Raw genomic sequence first — 25,474 nt, 5'->3', positions numbered from 1 at the left:
TGGGCTAATAAGATCAAGGCAAGTGCATCCCCAAGTCCTTTTGAACCCTGGTCCAGCATCACACTGGAAAGTATATGTCTGCCATACACTAGCTTGGCAAGCTCTGTGCATTGGAGCATAGACTTAAGATAATAACTATGCCTTTTGGAGGTGTGGCCAGATTCCTACACACAGATAAGAACTGCCTCTAAGAAAGTTCTACAGGTCACCTAGAATTTTAGAAAGAACTTAAAGGGGAAAAGTAGTAAAAAGTTACTTTTCTGTACTATTTGAAACTATAACTCATAATTCAATGTTTCTAAATATGAATAAGGGATGTAGAAACTATAATTTAAAACATAATGCCCTTAACAATTACTTCCAAGAAAATGAAATGTTTGGGGATAAATGTAAAGAAGCATTAAGGATACAATCCTGAAAATGAGGTAATACTGATGGAATCATCGAAGAGGACAAGGCAACAGAGTGATGTTCATTCACAGACTGAACACTCATTGGAACAGAGCTGCCAGCTTTTCCCAAGCTGGTCTGTAACGTCAGTGTGAGTCCTAGGAAGGCCAGCAAAGGTTTGTTTGTGCAATTAGGTCAGCTGATCCAAAACACATGTGCAAAGGCACAACTCCAAGAAAATCCAGTCTTTGGTGGGGGTTGTATGGTGTGTGACATTGTCTCACTCTATAGTGAAAGATGATCTCAAACCCATTATGCAGTCCAGGCTGCCCTGACAATCCTGTTTCCTATATGCCGAGGAAAACATACTTCAATCTGGAAAAAAGAGTAAGCGAAAGCTGAACATAACTATGTAATCAAGACAGTGTGGTACCAGAGCAAGAACAGACACATAAATTAGTGGTCCTCAGTAGAAACTCCAGAAATAGACCTATACAAATTTGCTCAAATAACCCTTGCCAAAGCTGTCGAAGTAAGTGAGGGGAGAGCAGATTTTCAACAAATGTCACTAAGGACATGGAAGGTCAGAGGCACTCACCCAAAAAGAACATTAAATTTTCAACTGAACCTCACACTATGTATAAGAATGAACTCAGGGTGATTTGCAGGCTTGAGTATATAATGTAAGACCCCCAGGCAGGGGAGCCGGGACCTGTCCTTGCTGCATGGGCTGGTTTTTGGAGCCTGGGGCCTATGCTGGGACACTTTGTCAGCCTTGGTGTAGGGAGGAGGGGACTGGACCTGCCTCGGCTGAGTCTACCAGGCTGGGATGACTCTCCAGGGAAGACCTTGCCTTGGAGGAGGTAGGAATGGGGGAATAGATAGGAGGTGGATTGGGGGAGGGCTGGGGGAGAGGAGGAGGGAGGATGGGGGAATCTGTGGCTGATATGTGAAATTAAGTTAATTATAAAGTAAAAATATTTATATATATATATAAACCTTGGCCAGGTGGTGGTGGCACACGCCTTTAATCCCAGCACTCGGGAGGCAGAGCCAGGCAGATCTCTGTGAGTTCTAGGCTAGCCTGGGCTACAGCGTGAGTTCCAGGAAAAGCTCCAAAGCTACACAGAGAAACTCTGTCTCAAAAAAAATTTGTTATTTGGTTGGTATTTATATATATATACCTTATATAAAACATAGAGGAAAAAACTCTGTCAGGTCTAGAGCTGAGCAAAGAGTTGTGTCAGAGCTAAATGCTCACTTCCTTAAAGGGAGCACTCAGAATTGAGCACTCAGGAGACAGCCTTATCAAAATAGAAACACTACTCTTGCTTTGTGGAGACCTTGTGCCATGTTAAGAAGACACCACAAGTAAATCACAGATTAGGAGAACATGCTCCATTTTTTCTTTCTTTCTTTCTTTCTTTCTTTCTTTCTTTCTTTCTTTTTTCTTTTTCTTTTCTTTTTTTTTTTTTCAAGACAGGGTTTCTCTGTGTAGTTTTGGTTTCTGTCCTGGATCTTGCTCTGTAGACCAGACTGACCTCAAACTCACAGAGATTCACCTGGCTCTGCCTCCCAAGGGCTGGGATTAAAGGGGTGCACCACTACCACATGCTCCATTTTATAAAGATTGATCTTTATCTATTTATTTATGTATGTGTGTGCCTGATATTTGTGCACAGAGGCTCACGGAATCCCAGAGAGGGTGTCAAATCCCCTAGAGCCTCCAGCATAGGTGCTGGGAGCTCTGGGCCTCTGGAAGAGCAGAGCATACACATTCTTATCCACTGAGCCATCTCTCCAGTCCCAGGAAAATTCTGTCAACCCCTATCCAAAAAAAGGGTGAAAAGAATTCTCAAGATTCAATAATAAAGAAAAAGAATTTAAATTAAGAGACCCATGAGCAAATAAACACAACATCATTAGCCTTTGGAGACTATATGTTTAAACAAACTGATGTTACTACATGCCCATCAGAGTAGATAAGATTAAAAAGTGAAAATACCAAAATTTATCAAGGATGTAGAAACTCTGGGTCATGGTGTTGGCAGAAATGTAAAATGGTATTGTCTTCCTGGAAAAGTCTGGCTGCTTCTTATGTAACATTCAATCACTATAACCCAGAATTTGAAATCATGGGCATTTATCCCTGAAAAATGAAGACTATGTTTGCATAAAAGTACATATACTAGTCCTTCTGCTAGTAACTGATCAAACGAACTTTGGTATACACACCATTGAACACTACTCAGCAACAAAAAGGATCAAATTATGGATAAAAGAAACACCTTGGATAACATTTAAGACAATTATGATGAGTGAAAAAGTAAACCAATCCCCAAAGGTTACATATAATAGGAGTTTGTTTCCTCTTGAAATAACATTATAGACATTCTATGGAGTTGAGATTTTAGGCTAGGGAGGAAAGGATGGAAGGACAAAGAGTGTGGCTATTAAAGGGCAGTATCAAAGGTACTTGTGATCAAAGTTTAACAGTTGTTTTTATTCCCACCTTCACTGCAGTCACATTATTCACACTGGCCACAATAAGGAAAGTATCTACCAATAGATGAATGGATGAAGAAAATAATGTGCTTATGTACAATGGAATACTACTCAACTTTTGAAAAAAAGAAATTCTGTTAACTGCTCCAATATAGATGAACCTGGAAAACACTGTATTATGTAAAATAAGCCTGGGGTAGAAAGCCAAATATTGTATGATCTCACTTAAACATAGAATCTTAGTCAACCTTACAAAAGTGAGGAGAAAAACATATATACCAAGTGTATAAAAATATGTGTGGAGAGGGTGGAAAGACGGCTCAGCTGATCAGAGCACTGTCTGCTCTTCCACAGGACCCTGGTTCAAATCTCAGTACCCACGTGGAGGCTCACAACACCTGTAACCCCAGTTCGAAGGGATCTTATGCCCTCTTCTAGCCTCTGTGGGTGCTGCCCATATATGATATACATACACACAAGGAAACCCACACATAAAATAAAATGGATCTTTAAAACATGTATTGAGTGGTGAGGAATTAGAGTACAAGGAAGGAGCATGTTCTTCACATGGTAAATATTTGTTGGCAAAAGAAAGGAGGGAGTGGGTTGGGGATTTAGCTCATTGGTAGAGCACTTGCCTAGCAAGTGCAAAGCCCTGGGTTTGATCCTCAGCTCAGGAAAAAAAAAAAAAAAAGGGGGGGGGAGGGAGGGAGAAGAAGCAATAAGAAAGCAGAGGATTCAAAGATGATAATCACAGAAAGGAAAGAGGAAGTTAAGTAACTTGGGTAGAATTGGCATTTTGTAAATGTTATAGCAATAATGATGCCAGGAGGGGTGGTCAAACACTTACCTCAACCCACTGTAGAACAACCTCTTATAGTCAACATTTATTATACTCATATTCTCTTTTGCAAGCTCCTCGAGGGTTCTTAAACGACCCACATGCTGAAAACCAGGAGCCATGAACCTGACATAGCTTCTATCATAACCTGGCAACCAAAATATCTGCAAGGAGAAACAGACAGTCCTTCAGAGGATGGTCAACTGCCCTGGTGCAGACAGCCCAGGGAGACTAGCTGAAGCTCCACTCTAGCACTGGCAGTAGTCTACAGGAAGCAGAAAGAGTCTAGTCCCCGGCAAAGCAATTGAATTCGTTATATTGTTTAACAAACTCTTAAAAATGGGGAAGGCTGCTGTGGAATTGAGTTTTCCCAGGATTTTCCCATCCTTCAGTTACCAGTAAGGGTCAAGGCCCAAAGCATATAAAAAGATTCATGGAAAGAAAGAAAGAAAGAAAGAAAGAAAGAAAGAAAGAAAGAAAGAAAGAAAGAAACAAAGAAAGAAACAAAGAAAGAAACAAAGAAAGAAACAAAGAAAGAAACAAAGAAAGAAACAAAGAAAGAAAGAAACAAAGAAAGAAAGGGCTAGAAATGTAGCTCAATTGTAGAGCACATTCCTAGTATGTGCAAGACCATGAATTAGATACTTTGCAGAGAAAAAATATTGGTAGATATGAACATTTAAGAACCATCTCTGGCCAGGGGCTGTGGAACCCCCAACTGGATCAGGCCCTCTGGATAAGTGAGATAATTGAATAGCTTGAACTGTTTGGGAGGCACCCGGGCAGTGGGACCCAGACCTGTCCTTAGTGCATGAGTTGGCTGTTTGGAACCTTGGGCTTACGCAGGGATACTTTGCTCAACCTGGAAGGAGGGGACTGGACCTTCCTGTACTGAATCCACCAGGTTTAAATGAATCCCCAGGGGAGTCTTGGTCCTGGAGGACATGGGAATGGAGGGGAGGGGCTGGGGGGAAGGTGGGGGCGGGAGGGGGGAGGACAGGGGACCCCATGACTGATGTGTAAAATTAAAACACAAATATAATTAAAAAAAGAACCATCTCTGCCAGGCAGTGGTGGCACACACCTTCAATCCCAGCACGTGGGAGGCAGAGGCAGGTGGATCCTGTGAGTTCAAAGCCTACAGAATGAGTTCCAGGACACCCAGGACTGCTTCCCAGAGAAACCCTGTCTTGAAAACCCAGATAATAAATTTTAAAAAAAAAGAACCATCCCCAATTGCTGATGCCAAAAGCCGTCCTTGAGAGGAACTACTTAGGTATTTCCTGGTAACAGGGATGCTGCTGTGACTGACTCATCTGTGGAAAGAGCTCCATTTATAAAGAGACACATTTTTTTTTTTTTTTACTCATAACATTGCTGTATTTTGAGAAACAAAGTGATTTTAAAAATAAATTTGCAAACAAAGAGAGTGATTCTAAAATAAAAACCAAAAATGCGGAGTAAATCTCTACTCAACTAAGAACCACTGGTCTTTCTAGATCATTCTTTAAAGCTAAAGTCCTCAAAGCTGTATTGTCATGAAGCCTTACAGGTCTATGTTGGCCATGGGGCAGGTCACATCAGAATTATTATATGCAAGTATGTGAATGTACATGTGTGCATATGTGTGTGCATATGTGTAGAGGCCAAAAGTTGACACTAGTGTAGCTGGAGTTTTTCTCTTTGGTTCCCGCCAAGCCTGGGCAGTCCTGCAGCTCTTAGACCCAACCAAGTAAACACACAGAGACTTATATATTTATAAACTGTATGGCCATGGCAGGCTTCTTGTTATCTAGTTCTTATATCTTAAATTAACCCATTTCTATTAATCTATACTTTGCCATGTGGCTCGTGGCTTACCAGTACCTTACATCTTTTTTGTCATGGCAGCGTCTGGCAGTCTCTCTCCGTCTCAGCTTTCCACCTCCCAGAATTCCCACCTATACTTCCTGCCTGGCTACTGGCCAATCAGTGTTTTATTTATTAACCAATCAGAGCAACACATTTAACATACAGAACATCCCACAGCACACTAGTTCTCTTCTTCCATTGTTTTCCACTTTATTTATTTATTTATTTATTTATTTATTTATTTATTTATTTATTTATTTATTTATTTATTTTGAGACAGGGTCTCTCATTGAGTCTGAAGTTGACCAGTTCCAGCTAGTCTAGCTAGCAAGCTTGCCCTGCCCTGTCTCTGCCTCCTGAGCTGGAATGACTGCTGGCTGCCATGCCTGCCCAGCTTTTACCTGGTTTCTGAAGACCTCACCTCCCACCTTCATGCTTGTGTGCTAAGTGTGTCATGCACTGCGCCATCTCCTCAACTTCTATATCATTCTTTCACAATGCACTAATACTATATTTGGTTTAGAATAGCAAACAGTCTCAACGTTTCCCCCACAGGGATAATTTTAACGAGATCATTCTCAGATTGCCACCTGTTGCTGTATAGGCAATAATCTCCATTTCCAAGGGAAACAAAATCACTTACAGATCTCAGAGAAAAATTGCATGGTAGGTTGAATTCAACGCCTGTGCTCCTGGACAGGCTGCCCACCCCCCAACCTCTGCCGTAAACACTAAGAAAGACATACCAGATGCTGCTCAATTGCGGAGTCAAGGATGACCCTAACTACTCTTCGAACAAAGCTCTTTCTGAGAGGATGATTTGGTGGAGGGCCGAAAAGGTCAAATATCACAAACTTTTGTTCATTTTTGGCAAGTTCCAATAACTCAGCCAGCGATGGAATTGTTTGGCTGCTTGCTCTTCTTTCGTCAGCCTCTGATAAAGGTTGCATGCCAAAAAACGGCTTATGCTAAAATAATAAATAATATTTAAAAATAAATGTATCAAAGAAGAAACATTGGCTTTGGTGAAAAGTACCCCCAGGTTTTCTGCTCTGGGGTTCTGCCTCCATAGTGCCCCATTACCCTCAACCCACGGTGCCCTCTCACATACAAACTCTGGGACACAAGGGAAATGCAAGGTCATCTCTATTGGTGATTCTAGGGTTTGGAATGATTTCTTTGATAGTCTAGACTTCTTGTACATGTACCAAAGGCTCTCCATGTTCTTAACTTTCCTTTTTAGCCTTTTATTCTGTAACTCACAGTACACACCCCTTTCTATCATACTGTAGTCCTACCACATAGGCTCTTGCTGTCACAATTTTGTATAATGGACAGAACGCATGCTTTGGTTTCAGGGTTCATTGGGTTTAATTCTACCCTGTATCACCCCATTTGTTCACCATATCAACCACTACAATTCTGCATTCTGCCTGTTCAAATGCTTCGTCCTTCTTGAAGCTTTTCTTAAATATTCCTGAACTAAGGAGACTTTGACAGCAAGAAGTTCTGATGGCCCATTACTGTGCTTCTATAAATCTATGTCTCTGTTCTGACTCCGTGTATTCATACACATCTTAGACCACAGTCTAACCTCACTCAGCATGCTTCTTGCTGTTCATCATCTTTAAATTCAACCTTACTCAAGCTTCTAGGATGCTGGGATGTTGGCACAGTGTAGCCAGTTCTTTGCCAGCATACCACATAAATGGCCTCTAGCCAAGTTTTGGATAAAGTCCTTGTTTCTCCCCAAAACCTCATAAGGTGTGCCTCTACTGTGCATGTGTCTCCTCGAATTCTTGTCTTCCAAGCTCCTACCAGAATCAGGCATTAAGCTCTGTTTGCAGTGTTCAAATCTTTTCTAGGCTGTACTAACATTCTCCACAATCCTGCAAACCAGTTCCAAAGGCCTGAGGACCACATGGTCAGGACCCCACTTCTCAGTTCCAATGTCCTGTATTCCTTTTCTCACTGTTAGACACAATATCTAGCAATCAACAATGTGAAGGAGGAAGGGTTTGCTGTGTCACCACTGTGGGGAAGTCATGGCAGTGGGAGCTTGAGACAGCTTGTCACGTTATGTCTGCAGTCAGTAAGCAGAAGACAAGGAATGCCCATGGGCAGCTAGCTTTCTCCTAGCCCAGGGAATGGTGCTCCTCACAGTTAATGTAGTTCTTTCCAACTCAATTAGCCTAGTCTAGATGATCCCTTACAGGCATGCCCACAGGCTGACCTAATCTAGATGATCCCTTACAGGCATGCACACAGGCTGACCTAATCTAGATGATCCCTTATAGGCATGCCCACAGGCTGACCTAATCTAGATGATCCCTTACAGGCATGCCCACAGGCTGACTTAATCTAGATGGTCCCTTACAGGCATGCCCACAGGCTGACCTAATCTAGATGATCCCTTACAGGCATGCCCATAGGCTGACTTAATCTAGATGATCCTCATAGCCATGGCAGGATGTCTATCTCTTAGGTAATTGTAGATCTTGTCAAGTTAACCATCAATGATACCCTTGTTCAGTACTCTTAGTTTTAGCAGCCTGAACTGTAAAACAGGAAAGCAACGTAGTAATCAACGTGTCTCTTAGGTTTTTTTTTTTTTTTTTTTTTTTTTTTTTTTTTGAGCCAAGATCTTGCTATGTAGTTTAGACTGGCTTCAAACTTACACTCCTCCTGACTGCTGGGATTATAGATCTGTGATACCCCAACCAACCCTTAAGACTATTTTGAAGATAAAGCAGGTATCTTATAGGCTTATTAATAGACTGAATATACTGAAAAAGAATCTATGAACTTGAAGGTTGAATGAAATAAACTTCTACAATCAAGAGGCACCAAAACCAAAAGGCACCAAAGCCTGAAGCCCATCCTATGATTTGGGAGCCAGCTGTGGCCTAAAAGAAAGAGCCTGCTACAGGTTTTCTTGGCGTTTGAAACTGGGATCACACTGCGGCTATCAATCAAACTGGAAACAACACTGAGTCTTTAGATAGATGAACAGAATGTGTCTCTCCAGCGGTTTACACCTTTGGATTCTTTCTTTAGCACTTTTCCATATACAAACCACGTGCACATGTGACTTTTTTATATTTATATACGAATAATTTATTTTTAGTGCCGGTATACTACTATTTTATTAATTTGAAATTCCAATTCTTCATTACAGGATTATAGCAGTACAAATGATGCTTGCCTATAGATTTTACATCACATGGCCTTAGTAAAATTATTAGTTCTAGGAACTTTCTAAATGTATAATTTTGGAACTCTACACAGGGAATGAGGTTGTATGTGAGTAGACAGTTTGCTTTCTTCTCTTCAGAATCCACTAGTCTGTTTGCCTTTCAGTTCTTTCTGTTTATCAAATACACTGTACAGAACTTCCAGTGTGCTGCTAGTGGGAGTGGTGGGGAGGGGCACTTTTGCTTAAGCCCCATTTGGAGGCCATCATTCATCTACTCACAATGAGGAAATGGCGTTGGTTGAAGGTTTTTTTGAAGTTCTTTTTCTTCTACTCCCAGTTCATGAATAGGTTTTCATCATAGGAACTGGGGGGATGGCCTAGACAATAAAGTGCATGAGATTCTGAGTTCTGATCCCCAGATCTCTATAAAGTACCAGGTGTAGCAATGCACACTTTTAATCCTAGTGCATAGAGGCATTGGCAGGAGGGTCCCTGGGGCATGCTGGCCAGTTTCAGGTTCAATGAGAAACCTTGTCTCAGATAAAGCAGAGACTGCTTTGGGAAGATATTCCTAACACAATCTCTGGCTGCCATATGTATACACACATGTGCTCATACATCAACACACACATGAGGATTTTTTTTTACATAAATGGAATTTTATTAAATGCTTTGATACACACATTTAAGTGATCGCATGGTTTTTCTTTAGATTATTACCATGGTAAATTACATTGAAAGTGTATTTGTGCCAGGCATGGTGGCACACACCTTTAATCCCTGCACTCAAGAGACAGAGGCAGGCAGATCTCTGTGAGTTTGAAGACAGCCAGGACTATATAAAGATACCCTATCTTAAGAAGAAAAAAAAAAGGAGTTTTCACGTTGACCCAGTGTTTATAGAATTGAGTAGCTTTTATTTAGTTGAGGTGTTTTCTGTCTGTGTTCATGTATCATTGTGATGGATAAAGAAAGCCATATCATGATTAGTTCACTCTTGAGTCAGGATATTGCTCCAGCTCACTGGGGCTCACTGTGTAGCTCAGGCTGGCCTTACACTGGTGAACTTCTTTCCTCCATCTCCTGAGTGCTGGGACTCGAGCATTCGCTGCCATACCTGACCATGATCAAGTTTGTATTACTACTATAACAAACTACCACAAACTCAGTGGCTTAAAAGAACACAAGTCATTTTTCTGTTGTTTCTTGTTTGTTTTATAGATCAGAAGTTCTTTATGAATCTCGTGTGGCTTAAATCAAGGAGTCAACCAAGTTCCACACCATTCCAGAGTCTCTAGAGAACATCCATGTTCAGTCACATTATTGGCAGAATTTAGTTCCCTGTGCTTTGGGGGAACTTCTGTAAGTTGAGGGCCTTTTCTGTCCTTTAGCGGTCATCTGTATTCCTTGGTTCAGAGGCTCTTTCTTCTATCTTTAAAGCTTGTGGTTGATGGCGAGTCCGTGTCACACTTCACACCTCTCATCTCTCTCTCCATTGGTAAAATCTTTCTGGTCACATCTAAGAAAGCCTTCTTTAAGTACTAGCTTGATCAGATAGGGGTCATCTGGAAAATCAGTACAATCTTCTCCCCTGAAGGCCCATAAACTCAATTACAGGTGCAGAAGCCTTTTATCATGCTGGGTAACATATTCATAAATTCCAAGAATTAGGGCATGCACATCTTTGAAAATAAATAACAATCTTAGATGTATAAGCTCTTAACAATAGAGTTTCAAATTATGTAAAACCTAACAGGTCTGAAGAGACAAACAAACCAACAATTACAGTTGAAGACTCCACCATGCCTTAGTCAGTAACTAAGAATGAACAGGTAAGACATCCATAAGAACAGAGACAATTTAACCACTGTACTCAATTGATCTAGTGACATTTCTTGTTTTGTTTTGTTTTATCAAGACAGGGTTTTTCTGGCTGTCCTGGAACTCACTCTGTAGACCAGGATGGCCTTGAACTCACAGAGATCTGCCTGCCTCTGCCTCCTGAGTGATAGAAATAAAGGTTTGTACCACCACCACCACCACGGCTCTAATGACATTTATATAATATTCTACCCAATAGTTTCAGAATACAGAATAGTACAGAATACTTTCTTTTTTGTTTTGGTTTCAGTTTTTGTTTTATTTTAGTGATTGAATCCAGGGCCTTACACGTGGTAAACAATCACTCTACCTCTGAGATACCCATTTTCATTAATTTAAAAAAATTTTTGAGACAGGATCTTGTTCTGCACCCCATCTCCATCTCTTCCTTCAGCTTCCAGAGTACTAGGGCTATAGACAAAATTGGCATGCTCTAGGTTCAGTGAGAGACTTTATCTCAAGGGAATAGGGCACAGTAATTGAGAAGGACACCTGACATTCTCTTCTGTCCTCTACATGTGCAAATGTACACACACACACACACACACACACACACACCTTAAACTTCCAGAAAACTCCAGGCTCAGATGGTATCAAACCATGGAAAATAATTATGGTTAACTTTTGGTCATAAGGACCATAAAGTTCCAATAAGAACAACGCAGAAAACTTACCCATTAATTAAAATACCACCCACTCAACTCATGAACTCTACAGTTCCATCAAACATCTCAGTTTGATGAAACTTTGGCTCATCTTTCGGACTATGTTCAATCCTACAAGTCCGAATAACACTTTTAGGCGCAATGTTGTATGCATCTGACATATAAGAGCCTTTTCATGTAGAAGGTGCATTGTTAAAACATTAACCGGGCCAGCAAGGTGGCTCAACTGGTGAAGGCACCAAACAAAAGGCCCTACCATCAAGCCTCCTGCCCCGAGTCTGAGACCCACATGGTAGAAGAGAACCAACTCCTGCAAGTTGTCCTCTGACCTCCACACACACATAAATGAAATGTAAAAAAGAATTGATAAAAACATTAATTATGACTAACAAGCCCAATGAGCATGCTAATGGAGCATTTAAAGTTTTGTGTACTCATGTATTTAAGAATCAGGAGACACAAATCACATAGCCTACATACATATAGAAACTTGCAATAATTTAATCATTACTGCTATGATTGAGATTTGACACAAGGTCTCACTCTGTAGCCCTGGTTTACAGAGATCCCCCAGCCTCTTCCTCCCAAGAGTTGGGATTAACGGCATGCTCCACCACCCCTGGGTTATCTCATTCTCTTCACATAAGGAATTAGCACAGGTTACACCCTCCTGCAGGGACAAACATTCTGAAGAGACATGGTTGTTACAAATCTACTTCCAGCTGCCTCTTACAGTAATAGCAGTTGGAGTGTGGACCTGGAGTCTGTAAAGATAAGTCCAACTTTATATAAGTCTTCACTGTTTTTGTTTTTACATGAAACATGATCAGGCAGCCCTCAGAATGAGTGTTTGCTGTTTGTCCTAGTAAGATGGTTATTTTCAAGATCAAAGCCTCTGATGTCTATATCCGGTTGAGTAGAATGTAGGCTTCATGAGTTTTCCCCAGTCATAAGACAAGCTGGAAAATATAAGTTATTTTCTTTATCTTGAGACAGTAGTCTTGACCTTTCATCAAGCTCTTTACCTCCTTTAAGTCATCACAGGGGAGTTATACTCACTCTAACTTGTTATTTCAGCATCACCAAATCCCCCTTCTGCACAACTATGACTCTTCTCACAACTATATTCCCTTATTTTCCTATTCTTTCCTTCATCTTTCTTCCTGCCTCCTTATACACACATTGGTTTTAGTGTAGTGTATTTCTGGAATACATCACTATCATCACGCATGGTTCCCATTGGTAACAATCTCCCTGTAGCATAAATAGTACCTTAATGTAAAATATGCAGTCTCCAACTTCCTCAAGAAAAAGGTGACTCAAAATTACATCATACATAATATATGCTCTATATTTTACTATTCTCTCAATAGCCCGTCTTCTTCCAGAATCTCCCATCCTCATTATTTAGACTAAATCAGAAGTTGCTCTTACACGCTTCTGAAACAACAAGAGATTTACTCTAGTTGGCACTTATCACATTGTTCCCTTTGGGCTGTCAGTATATTTCTTATACTCCAGTTGGGTTATTCATCATTATATTCCATGTGTCTTGCACTCAGTCGGTACTTAACACATATTTGTTGAATAGCAAGAATTGAGGAACTTATGTTTCCTAGTCTGCTTCATGAAGACTGTGAGATATTCAAAATAGCTAGGGAAATGCTATGTGCATTGCAAATACACTATTAAAGACTATGAAATGCTTGGATAGAAATTAAACAATGAAAGTTGAATTTACAAGTTTATCATCAGTCTTTCTAGTAAATGCTGATAGAGTGGTCTGAGCCCTGGGACAATGTATGCTCTTATATGCCTTCATCCTTCACCTTTATCTCCAGCAGCAGCACATGAACCTGAACAGAGGAGGGCTTCCACACATGTGAGTCCTACCTTTATGAACCATTTGCCAGCATTCAGAGTTGACAGGAATGTCCAGTTGAAATTGGCAGTATGGTTATAAGCAGATGATGGTAGGACCTCTCTGATATTGGTTGTTCTACTCAGGTCATAGTCATGCATGAGGAAAGGCACCTCATCCCAACTGCAGACAGAAGGGGGAAAGAGGAGAAGAGGTACAGAGGATAAATCTAGCCACCATGGCAGAAATGATTCCCCAAAGTCTTTCAGGGCTGTAGGCTTTTCAAGGCCTTCTCATACCCTCCTGCATCTCAGTAAAGGGCTAAGTGCCCGTCATTTATGCATATGTCAGCATTTTTTGCCCCAAATGAATCTTTCATATATATGTATTTGTATCAGTGGTTCTGAAAGAGTAGCTCCATTATTCAAAAGATTCCTGATACCAGGAAAGCAGAAGGTACAGAAATGGCCTAAGAATAAGGTAAATGGGAGTGGGTATAAGGCAGGGTACCTAGGGCCATTACACATGCTTCCCCATAGGCTTCCTGAGTTTTTCTGAACTTTTTTCCAGGATGGCACCTGCTTCTTTATACACTCTACATTGGATATTATCATAAAACAAATTCCTGACTCCTCTACTTCCTGGTTGCTTTGTAGAAGCCCTGACTTTATGACTCTCTCCTCCTTTCTCATTAAAATAACCATCAAGAAAATATCTACAATGGTCATAAGTTAATAAGGGCTATTTAACTTGTTCTACTATAACACTGAACAAAATAAAGGGAGTACATAACTAAAGAACATCTGGGATGACAGTCTTATACCTCTGAGAAATGGAGGGAAATTAATGAGTCTATACCATTACACAGGCTTCCTTCCTGTAAGTGAGTAGTAGAGTTTTGTACAAGAAGGGAGAGCCCAAAGGGACATAATCCTGCTGCAATGGGGAGAAAGAGATCAGAATAAAGAAACTTTCAATTTGTCAAATAGAGTTCCATGGAGGATTGAGCTATGCAAAAACAAAGCAAATCAGTTCCTGAGCAATGCATACAGAGAGCTCGAGTCCACGACTAAGTGTCAGTCTACACACATGGAATGCTATGGAGCTTAGCAAGAACAACTTTTGAGCTGGTGACACAGCTCAGTGTGGTAAAGTCATTTACTGCCCAGCCTGACAACCTGAGTTCAATCACCACCACCCACTCCACTTGGTGGAAGGAAAAAAACCTATTCCCATTAGTTGTCCTCTGGGCTCCACACATGTGCTGTGGCATGTGTGTGCCCATGCACATACATAGATAAATACACAAGTAAATAAATGTAATAAAAAAAATTAAGCAAAAATGCTGTGGGATGTCTTTCTGTAAGTTGTGAATGTGTTGCTCTGACTGGTTGATAAATAAAGCTGCAGGGGCCTATGGCAGGGCAGGACAAAGTTAGGCAGCACATTCAAACTGAAGACAAGACAAAGAAGGGTAGAGTCAGGGGAGACACTGCCAGCCACCGCCAGGAGAAGCAAGATGCGAAAGTACTGGTGAGCCGCGAAGCCATGTGGTAAAGCACAGATTAATAGAAATAGGCTGAGTTAAGTTGTAAGAGCTAGCTAGTGAGAAGCCTGAGCCATTAGACCATAGAGTTTGTAAGTAATATAAGCTTCTGTGTGTTTGCTTGGGTCTGAGTGGCCGGGTAGGACACAGGAAAACTTCCGACTACACAAAAAAATTTTCAAGAAAAGAAAAATTATCAGAACTCTCAAATTACAGAACTCACATGAGGTGTGACTCAGTCAATTCCATCCAGCAAGAGAGGAGAGACCTCGATAATTGCATGGGTATTCTTTAGAGACTCTAGAAGGCCACACCTTAGAACTGAAGATGACATAGAACAAGAACAATGTACATCCACTGAAGTACCTCCATAAGAGAGCTTATGACAGCCTCCAAAGAAGCAAACTTGTTAGAAATAGTTCATCTACCTGCTAAAAAAGTCCAATATTCTTTAAAGCAATACAATAAAATATGGCCCATATCTACATAAAATTACAATGTCTAGCATATATTAAAAACTTACTAGAGATGCACAGATGCAAGCAAATGTGAATATATGCCAGTGAGACCCTTTGACAGAGGCAATACAAAAATAAAAGGTGATAGGATTAGACAAGGGTGTTAAATAATATAGAGTAACATTAAAAATTCTGAAAATAACATGCAAAAGAAACATGGATAACAATCAGGAGGTTGAGGCAGGAGATATCAAGTTTAAGGCCCACCTTGCCGATAGGCAACAACATATTTGTGTGTGTGTGTGTGTGTGTGTGTGTGTGTGTGTGTGTGTGTGTGTGTGTAGAATATAAAGAAGAAATGGAAATTCTGGTGATGAAAACAAAAACTATAAAAACTGAAATGAAAATTCTGGATAAAATTTACAACTGAGGCTGGGGAGTGCCTCAGTTGGTAAAGTGCTTGCTGTCCAAGCATGAGAACCTAAGTTATGATCCCTAGCACCCACATAAAAACCCCAGCACAGCACACATTTGTAACTCTAGCACCAGAAAGTGGAGGCAGGTAGATCCTGAGGGCTCTCTGGCCATCCAGTCTAATCTAGACAGTGAAATCCAGGTTCAGCAAGAGATTCGGTATGAACCAGGACTGTAGAAAGTGACAGAGGAAGACATGTCAACATCACCTTCTGCTCAACATATGCCCACACAGGTGAACACTTCTGCTGCTACCACATACAAATATAAAACAGATCATTTAACGAGCAGTGGATTTGAAGATGCAGCAATAGGACAAAGCATAGAACCCAGAAGCTCTGGCCCCCAAAGCCAGGAGAATGGTTTATCTTTCAGCTCCAGGAACTGGGACTCAGAGTCAACTCTGTATTAGTGTATTTCATGGCTCTTGGAGTTTGTTGTTGTTTTGTTTTTCAAAACATGGTCTTCTTGTATAGTTCTGGTTGTCCTGGAACTTGATCTGTAGACCTCTGAACATTTTCACTATAAAGAAATAATTTTTTGCAACAAATATGCTTAACTTGATTTAAATATTATAGTTGTATATATTTTATATAAGCATCACATGATTGCCCACATGTATGTACAATTAATGACGTCATGTAAAAGGTGAGGTCTGAATGAGAATGGCTCTCAGCCCAGCTGTAGGAAAAACTGTAAATGAACACATTTGCCCTTAATATAAGCAAGAACTTGGGCTCAGAAGCAGGACCATTGGGTTACTGGATATACCAGTAACTGTTTTACTGGGAGACAGTGGAACCTTCAGGAAAGTGTGGCCTTGAAGGTGTTCTCAGAACCCCAGTCCCTCTTCTCTCTTCTCCCCTGCCATGAGGCAGGCAGCTATGCCCCCATATGCCCCCTGCCATGAAGGTCTGCTTTACCACAGGTCCAAAGGTAAGAGGGCTAAAGATGTGGGCTGACACTGCTCAAACCATGAGCAGGATGAAAGTTCTTCCTTACTAATTTACCACATGTGTTTGTCACAGTGGTGGAAATATGATTAACATATGATAACAGATGTTCAGTTTTAAGAAATTGCTTATTTATTTTTGAGACTGAGTATTGCAACACACTCACAGAAAAGGTGCATGTAAGCTAAAGTGCTCGTGTGGAGGTCAGCGGACAACTTTTGAGGGTCAGTTCTCTCCTTCCATTGTAGCTTCTAGGACTCAAACTCAAGTAGTCAGCTTTGCTCTTCTTGACCTAATGAGCTATCTTGCCAGCTCACTATTGAACTATTTGTGTTCCTTATATATTCTGAACATTAAACCCCTTGTCAGATGCATAATTTGCAAGTACTTTCTGCCATTCTATAGGCCATCTCTTCACTCCAATGATTGTTTCCTTTGCTGTGTGAAGGGTTTTCAGTTTTACATACAATTTGTTTTTATTTTTGTTTTCTACACTTTGGAGATCTTGTCCAAAACATTTTTTCTGGTTCTGATGTCCTGAAACACTTTCCTCTAAATTTTCTTCCATGGTTTCCAATTACATGTTTTTTAAAGAGTATAATATATCTTATTATCTGTAAACTATATGTCACCCACCCCAGCTCTTCATAAACCATCATTCTTACATCCTATCTCTGGGCTTACCACCTTTTGTCATTTCCTACCAAACTACCACATTTTTGCATCTGGTTCTTCCACTGAGTATAATGTCCCCAAAGTCATTCATTCTGTAGCATGTGTCAGAGGCTCCTTCCTTTTTCATGGCTGAATGTTTGGATCCATTCATCCATTCAGATGCTTGTGTCATTATCCCTTTGGGCAGTTGTGAATCATACTACTGTGGAAATTCATTTTGGTTTCCTTGTGGACATATTTTTATCTCTTTTACCACCAATCTGTTTCCTACAGCAGTTGGAAGCGGTCCTCTTCATTCTTACTCCTCCCCAGATGTCTGCCAAGCACCCTTTGGTCACAGCCGTCTGGATGAGCACAAAGTTATGGGCATTGATTCTGATGCATAAACAGGTCTTTAATCTATTTTGAGTTGGTTTTTCTAACTAGTGAGATACAGGCATTATTTTTTTTTCTTCTGCATGTAGCTATTCAATTTTCTCAGCACTATTTATTGGAAAGGTTTCCTTTCTTCACTCTGTTCTTAGAACCCATTGCTAAAAACCAGATAGCTATAGATATATGGATATAGAATATCTATTGTGGTTCACTGTTCTGTGGATGATTTTATGCCAGTACTGTATTTTTGTTTTGATTTTTGTTTTGTTTGTTTTGGTTTTTGTTTGCTTATTTGTGTTTGTTTATTTTCTGTTTTGTTTTTGAGGCAAGGTTTTCTATATAGTCCTGGCTATTCTGGAGCTTGCTATGTAGACTAGGATGACCTTAAACTCAAGAGATCCTTCTGCCTCTGTCTCATGAGTTCTGGGATTAAGGACATGTACCACCACACTTTGCTATCCATGTTATTTTGATTACTATAGCTTAGTAATAGATTTTGAGGTTGGATGGTGTAATTCCTTCTGCTTTGTTCTTTTTGCTCTAAATTGTTGTTTAAGGGTTGTTTTGTTTTGTTTTGTGTGTGTGTGTGTGTGTGTGTGTGTGTGTGTAGTCTCATACAAGTTTTAAAACTCCTTTTTCTAGGTCTATGAAAAGTGTCATTGGTAGATTGAGAAGGATTACATAAATCCAGAGTCCTTTGAGTAGTACGAACATTTAAATAGCACTGAGTCTCTCATTCCAGAAATCTAGAATATGTTTGCTTTGTGTGTCTTTTCCATTTCTTCATCAATGTTTTACAGGGTTGAGGGGGACAGAGATCTTTTACCTCTTTTTTTCTGAGACAGGATTTCTCTGTGTAGCTTTGCACCTTTCCTGGAACTTACTCTGTAACCCAGGCTGGCCTCAAACTCACAGAAATCAGCCTGGTTCTGCCTCCTGAGTGCTGGGATTAAAGGCATGTGCCACCACCACCTGGCTGATCTTTTACCTCTTTAAACTTATTCCCAAGTGTTTTATTGCTTTGCAGCTATTATGAATGGTAATGTTTTCTTGATTCTGTTTAAGAAAGGGTCTTACTATGTAGTACAAGGTGGCCTTGAACTCATGATTCTCCTACCTCTCCCTTTCAAGTGTAGAATTTTAAGTATGTATTACCATGCTCAACTCTTGATTTCATTCTTTATTTTAATTTGTGTATGTGTATGTGCAAATAAACTATCCCATGTATTCATGTGTGCAGGGCAGAGGTTGACATCAGGTATCTTCCTCTATCTCTTTCCACTGTACTCTCTGAAGTAAGCTCCCTCATGAACCCTGGAGCTCATCAATTGGCTAAACTGGCTAGTATAAGAGTAAGAGCTAGACAGTGGAAGGCCTGAGCTAATGGCCAAACAGTTTAAATAATATGAATGTCTGTGTGTTTATTTTATAAGTGGGTTTTTGGACTAACAGAGCTTGGTGGCACCTGGAGAGAAGCTCTCCAACTGCAGGCTAGCCTTTACAGATCTTCCTATCTCTGCTTTCCAGCACTGGGGTTACCGATGTGTGCTACTACGTCTAGTATTTATGTGGGATTAGAACTTTGGTCTTCATGCTTGTACAACAAATACTTCACCCATCCAGGCCCCCACCTCTTGATTTCTACTATAACTACCTAATAGCAAATAGCAATGCTACTGATTGAGTGTGGTGCCAGGAATAGGACCTAGGACCTCACAAATGCAAAACACGTTCTACACTCCCAGCCCAGTGTTACAGATTTCTGTATGTTGATTTTATATTTTGCAATTTTGTGGAAGAAAGGAGGGCAGGAAGGAAGGTATTTTTTAAAAAATATCTGATATAATTTCAATTTTAAAAAATGTGTTGAGACTTGATTTATGGCTTATCATATCATTTATCCCAGAGAATGTGTTGTTGAGAATTTATCTTCTGAAGCTGTTTGATGACATGTTCTATAGATGTCTGTTAGTTACATTTGGCATGGAGAACAACTTGGCTCTGCCATTTCTTTATTGACACTCTGGATGATCATCCATTGCTGATAATATAGGCTAAAATTCTTACTATTATGGTATTAGAGTCTATCTCTACCTTTAGGCCTATTAACATTTTGTCTTATTATTTGAGTATTGAGATATTGGTATACATGTATTTAAAATTATTTCACCTTGCTGAATTACTGATTTTGATTTAAATAAAAGACCATAGTATCTGATCTGAGTACGGGCACTTTTGATTTCTTCTAGATTCTACTTGGATAGAATATCTTATTCCATCCCTTCACTGATTTCAGTCTATGTGTGTCCTCAGAGGTAAAGTGAGCTCTTGATAGAAACAACTTGGAGTTGGGGAGTGTACAGTTATTCTGTCTTTTAACTGGACAATTAATCCATTTACATTTATGACCATGGTGGAGTACTGTTTACTGCTTTGCTTCTCCCAGTCGGTTCAGTTTGGGTTTTTTAATGCACCCGAGGATCACCTGCCTAGGAATGGAACCACTCATGATGGGCTGGGCCCTCCCTCATCAATCATAGTTAAGAAAATGCCCTACAGACTTGCCTCCAAGCCAATCCTCTGGAAGCATTTTTTCAATTAAGATTCTATCTTCTCAGATAGGTCTAGGTTTATATCAAGTTTACAAAAACCAACTGGCACAGACACATGCTGGCATTCCCTTTCTTTCTGCTGTGTTCTCCTTGCCATCATCGACTGGATCCCCTGGAACAGTGAGCCCCAAACCAAATCTTTCCTTTTCCAGTCTGTTTGGGCCGAGTATCGATCGGTCTTACTGATGAGAAAAGTAACTAGTGCTTTCATTCACTTTGGCTGTAGGTCTTTCCCCTTTCGACCCTAGAAGTCACATGCTGCTCTCCAGGCCCACAAGGATAAATCTGTTCTAGGAACACTGAGAACTCTTGTTGCCTTGAAGATACTCTTTTTGCCTTTAACTTTTGAGAGTTTGATAATGGCATGCCTTGGGGTAGAGTTTGTTGAGTGACTTGTGAACTTTGACCTTCCTGTTCCTGGATGTTTGTTTCCTCCTGTGGATTTGGCTTTTGTTTTGTTTTGATTTGATCACTGACTCTCTGTTTCATAACCCTTTGGAATTAATAAATCCCTCTTGAAACAATAGCGTGAATATTTGCTCTTTTAATTCTGTTCAAAGGCTGTGCAAGCATTCTTCATGTTTTTCAACCATTTTTATCCTCTAACTACACGTTTTCTAATAGCCTCTTTGTGAGTTCACTACTTCTTTTCTGTATTTGGTCTCTTCTACCTTCTACATTTTTAATATGACTCACTGTATTTTTCTCCAGCTCAACTAAGCTTTATTTTTAAAAAAAATGCTTCCATCTCTGTCAAGTTTCTGTGAGTACTGAAGCTCACTTTTAAATGTCTTAACTTCACCATCAAAGACTCACTAGTTACCAGCTGTTCATCTCCTTGTACCTTATTTCACCTTTCAGGGGAGGTTACAGTTCCATGGACGGTCTTGATGCTTATTAACATGTGATATATTTGCTTCAGTTTTTGTACTCTGGCTTTGTGCTTGCTTTTCTAGACATTCTAAGTAGGCTATGTATTTTCCCTGAGTCTATACTAATTTCTGCAACCATGTGTGCTGGTATCACTGCTAGAGGACCGCCACTATTTTAACACTAGAGGGTGATCCAAGCCCAGGCTTACTTACCTCAAATCCCCAGATGGTATTTGTTCACAACAAGAGCTAGAGAAGTAGCTAAAAAGATTAGTCCATCCTCCCAGCTCTGCATAGAGCTAAATTAGTCCCCAAACCTCACCCAATCACCAGCAGATATTCAGACACTGGGGGACTCTGCCCACTCTGAATAGAAGCACCATGGAGGGACCAGCCCCAGGCTTCTATGCCATCCTTTTGTAGGGTCACCCAAACTGCAATATTGTCACACTCACAGCTAAAAGACTGCCAAGAGCTAAGGCCCGCACTGTTGTTGACTGCCTACTGCTAACTCAAGGCTAGAGACTGCTGCAATCAGCCACAGGTGACACTGGGTAGAAGACCAATAAACCAGGACTGTTCTAGAGGGGCTTTCTACAAGCAGGCCTGAGAACAGGGGCTGTTAGCTTCTGCCCAGTGTTATGTTTCATACACCAGGACTGACTTCCAAAGCAGAACCCTATGCTTAGTACTCCATCCTCTCCCCAGCATAGTTTTGCTACCCAGGGTTGGGAGAGTGCTAATGTACACCATCCCAACTTATGATCCAGCTTTGGTGGCTCACCTCTGGTAGTACAGATATCTCTGTCCCAGTACTTGCAGATGGACCCTTTACATCTGCCATGCCACTAGTGATGTCTACCCTAAGTCATAGCTGAGTCTTCCATAAGGACCTGCAAAGCTTAGGGGGTGTATCCAGGCCCACATTACAGCTGCTGGTGAATCAAGCCAAAAGACGAATCTGTTCCATTGGGGTACAGATCTAGGGAAATTCTAAAGGCTCCATCTGTGAGTACTAGCTTAGGTATACCTGTGCTGTCCAAGGTTTGGGAATAGATATTATAGGAAGTCTCTTGGCTGCCAAGGCTGATGCACTTGAGTCTCACAGCCACAGGGACCTGCATAGTCTGGGTGTGTGAACAAGCCCAACCCAAGGCTGATGATGATCTAAGCCAAAACTTGAGTCTGTCCTACTGACTTTCACGTCTCTTTGCTAATGCACCAGCATGCCTAGAGGCTCCATCTAAGATCTGGGTTGTGTAGGGGTTTAGCTTCTACCTGACACATGTCTTCTCCAAGGTAGGAAAAGTCCAGTGGTGGTGTTTGTACTCTGCTCCCAGAAAGTAGAATCTTGTTTTCTTCTCTGCCACTCAACTTTGGGAGAGAGATGGTAGAGGTAATCCTTTAGCCAGTTAACGCAGTTCAAGTGGCTCAGTCCTGAGTGCTGGCCTGGGGATAGGGCTTATGGGACTTTGGCATTGGATTCTCCTGGCAGGCCTGATACAAGACTTGAAGTCTAATTCCTTCCTTGAATTTTCTCCTCCCATACCTCCCTCTTCTCTCTCCACGCTTCTTTGAGTTGAAGGAGGGCTGATGGGGCAACTCTTTTCTTCCTGCTTCTTCAATGCATCATCCTTCCTTATTATTCTACTAAAACCAGGTAGTATGGTCTCTTACCTGGCTTTCTTAGCTCTTGTAATGAATAGCTGTCCAAAAGGTTATGTCTATGGTAAGATTATCATTAGAGGATTTGACTCAGCTGCCGTCTTGCTCTATTAGGACCATCTCTATTTTCCCAATGTCTAATGAAGTTGAAAATCTTTCTACATATGAATTTGTTACCTGTATATCTTTTTGTATGAAATACCTATATATGCCGTTTGCTCATTTTCTAACTGGTTCATTTATTTTTTAATAATATTTTGCACTCTTATAATGGTTTTTCTTTTTATTCTTTTAATTTAATTTTTTTAGAATTTCATACATGAGTACTATGTTTACATCATTTCCACTACTTTAGCTCCCTTCTCCGACTCTTTTTATGTGCACTTTCTCTTGAACTCATGACATCCTCTTCTATAATTATTATTGATATTTATATAAATAAATATACTGAGTCTATTTGGTGTTGCTCACATGTACATGTGTTTAGGAACCACTTGGGATGGGATAACCTATCGAGAGGCTTGTCCCTGGAGAAAAACAATTCTCCCACTCTCAATGACCACTGATTGCCTGTAGATCTTCATCTAGGAGTGGGACCAAATACTACAGGAAGAAAACAAATGAAGTTATAATTACTGAGATATGAAATAGGACTAAGAACACAAACAGCACAAAAGGCAACAAAATAGTCATCAACACATACTTTTCAATAATAACTTTTAAATATTAGTGACCTTAAATCTTTAATCAAAAGATAAAAGGTTAGATGAACAGAATGCAGAATGAGAAACAAAATACTTATTTTTGTTGTCTATAAGAAACTCCTTTTGCTTTCAAGGATAGGTATCACCTTAGAGTGAAAGATTGGGGTTGGGATAACCAGGAAATGAGCATTACTACCCTAATGAGTGACAAACTAGACTTTTAGCTCAAATAAATCCAAAGAATTAGAGAAGAACACTTCATTCTTGTCAGGAGAACAATTAACCAAGAAAATATTATAATCCTAAGCATATATGCACTAAACCCTGGCACATCCAATTTCTTTAAAAGCATTCTATTGGACTTCAAGATACAGATTAACCCCAAGTCAGTAACAATAGATAACTTCAGTACACTACTTTCTCCAACATGCTGGTCATCAGGACAAGAAATAAACAGAAAAACATAGGAACTGAGTGGCATTGAACATCAAACGAACCTAACAGATGTCTATAGAATAGTCCACCCAACACCAAACACTCTACCTTCTACTCAGCTGCCCACAGAACTTTCTCTAAAATAGAATACATGCTGGGACACAAAACAAATCTCAACAAATACAGGACATTTGAAATAACTACATGTATCCTATCTGACCACAATGTAATAAAGCTTGAAATCAACAGCAAAAGAATCTCTAAAATTATGCAAAGTCATAGAAATTAAACAACACACTACTGAATGATGAGTGGGTAAAACAAATCAAGAAGGAAATAAACTTTCTTGAAATAAACGAAAATGAAAATACAACACACCAAAATTTCCTATGAGGGAAGTTTTTAGTTCCAAGGGCCTACATTAAAAAATCAAAAAGAGAACAAACAAACTACTCAATGATGCAACTCAAGAGTTTGGCAAAACAAAAGCAAACCGACCTGAATCCAGTAGACAGGAAGAAATAAAAAACAGGGAAGAAATAAATAAAGTAGAAAAAAACCACAATGACTCTAAGAGCTGGGTGTTTTCAAAATATACACAACTGATAGGCCCTTAGACAAACAAACCAAAAGAAGGAGGAGTCACAAGTTACTCAAATCAGAAATTAACAGGGAATTACGAAGTTTTTCTGTGAAACCTGTTTTATGCTATTTTATGTAAAACCTAAAACTTTGCTATAAAGCATTTTGTTCTTATACACTCTTTGGAATCCTCTTTCAGTACCTAGCAGTTCTTTATATTGTACTTTCCCTGTTAAAATTCCTGATACAGTTTCATGTCCTGAGTGGACCCTGGGCGACATGCAGTCTGGGGTAGTAGAAGCTTTGGGTATGACTAAGGAAGTGGTAGAGGCATTGGGAAGAGAGAGTCTTTGGGAAGAGATGCCAGCAAGCAGAGCAATAAGATGCTGGAAGGATAATCTATATTAGAGTCAAGATCACAGCAGAGAATAAAGACCACGTTTTAAGGGTTCACTGGACCAGAACCTTTACCATATTAAGCCCACGGCCATTGGGTGCTTCAGAAATGACCCAAAAACTCCATTAAAATACTCAGTTTCAATGAATTATGCCAAAATCCCAGTTTGGGGTCTGGCAAGCAAGTGTTAATGTCTACCTTACCATGTACGTTCTAAGCCTCATGACCAGAGCTACATTCCCTTCTTCGAACCCAGGTTACTCCTCATTAAACTGCTCATTTTTCTGTTCGCTTCACTGAATGACTGAGACAGGACTGTAGTGTGTGTGTGTGTGTGTGTGTGTGTGTGTGTGTGTGTGTGTGCGCGCGCGCTCAGCACATACACTAACACATTCATGGTAAAACAAAGCTTCTCTGCTTCCTAAGACAACTAGATACATACATTCTAAAACAATGCTTCTCTCTTCCTGCCCCCGCCCCGTGTGTGTGTGTGTGTGTGTGTGTGTGTGTCTGTGTGTGTGTTTTCCAGACCTGCT

At 40.3% G+C, this 25,474-nt stretch overlaps 1 protein-coding gene across 1 annotated transcript in view; it reads right to left on the bottom strand.

The window, feature by feature from the left end:
- Positions 1-25,474, bottom strand: part of Gdpd4 (glycerophosphodiester phosphodiesterase domain containing 4) — a 74,336-nt gene that overhangs the window by 21,178 nt on the left and 27,684 nt on the right. Inside the window, exons 10-12 of the mRNA XM_036174992.1 lie at positions 13,223-13,373; positions 6,334-6,555; positions 3,746-3,900 (exon numbers count right to left, since the gene is read on the bottom strand). Of these exons, the coding sequence (XP_036030885.1) occupies positions 3,746-3,900; positions 6,334-6,555; positions 13,223-13,373 (528 nt within the window). The remainder of the gene's footprint in view (positions 1-3,745; positions 3,901-6,333; positions 6,556-13,222; positions 13,374-25,474) is intronic.

Source organism: Onychomys torridus, chromosome 1 (assembly GCF_903995425.1).
Source record: "Onychomys torridus chromosome 1, mOncTor1.1, whole genome shotgun sequence".
NCBI lineage: Eukaryota > Metazoa > Chordata > Mammalia > Rodentia > Cricetidae > Onychomys > Onychomys torridus.
Note: the sequence above shows the minus strand (reverse complement) of the source record. Positions and strands in the feature narration are given on the sequence as shown.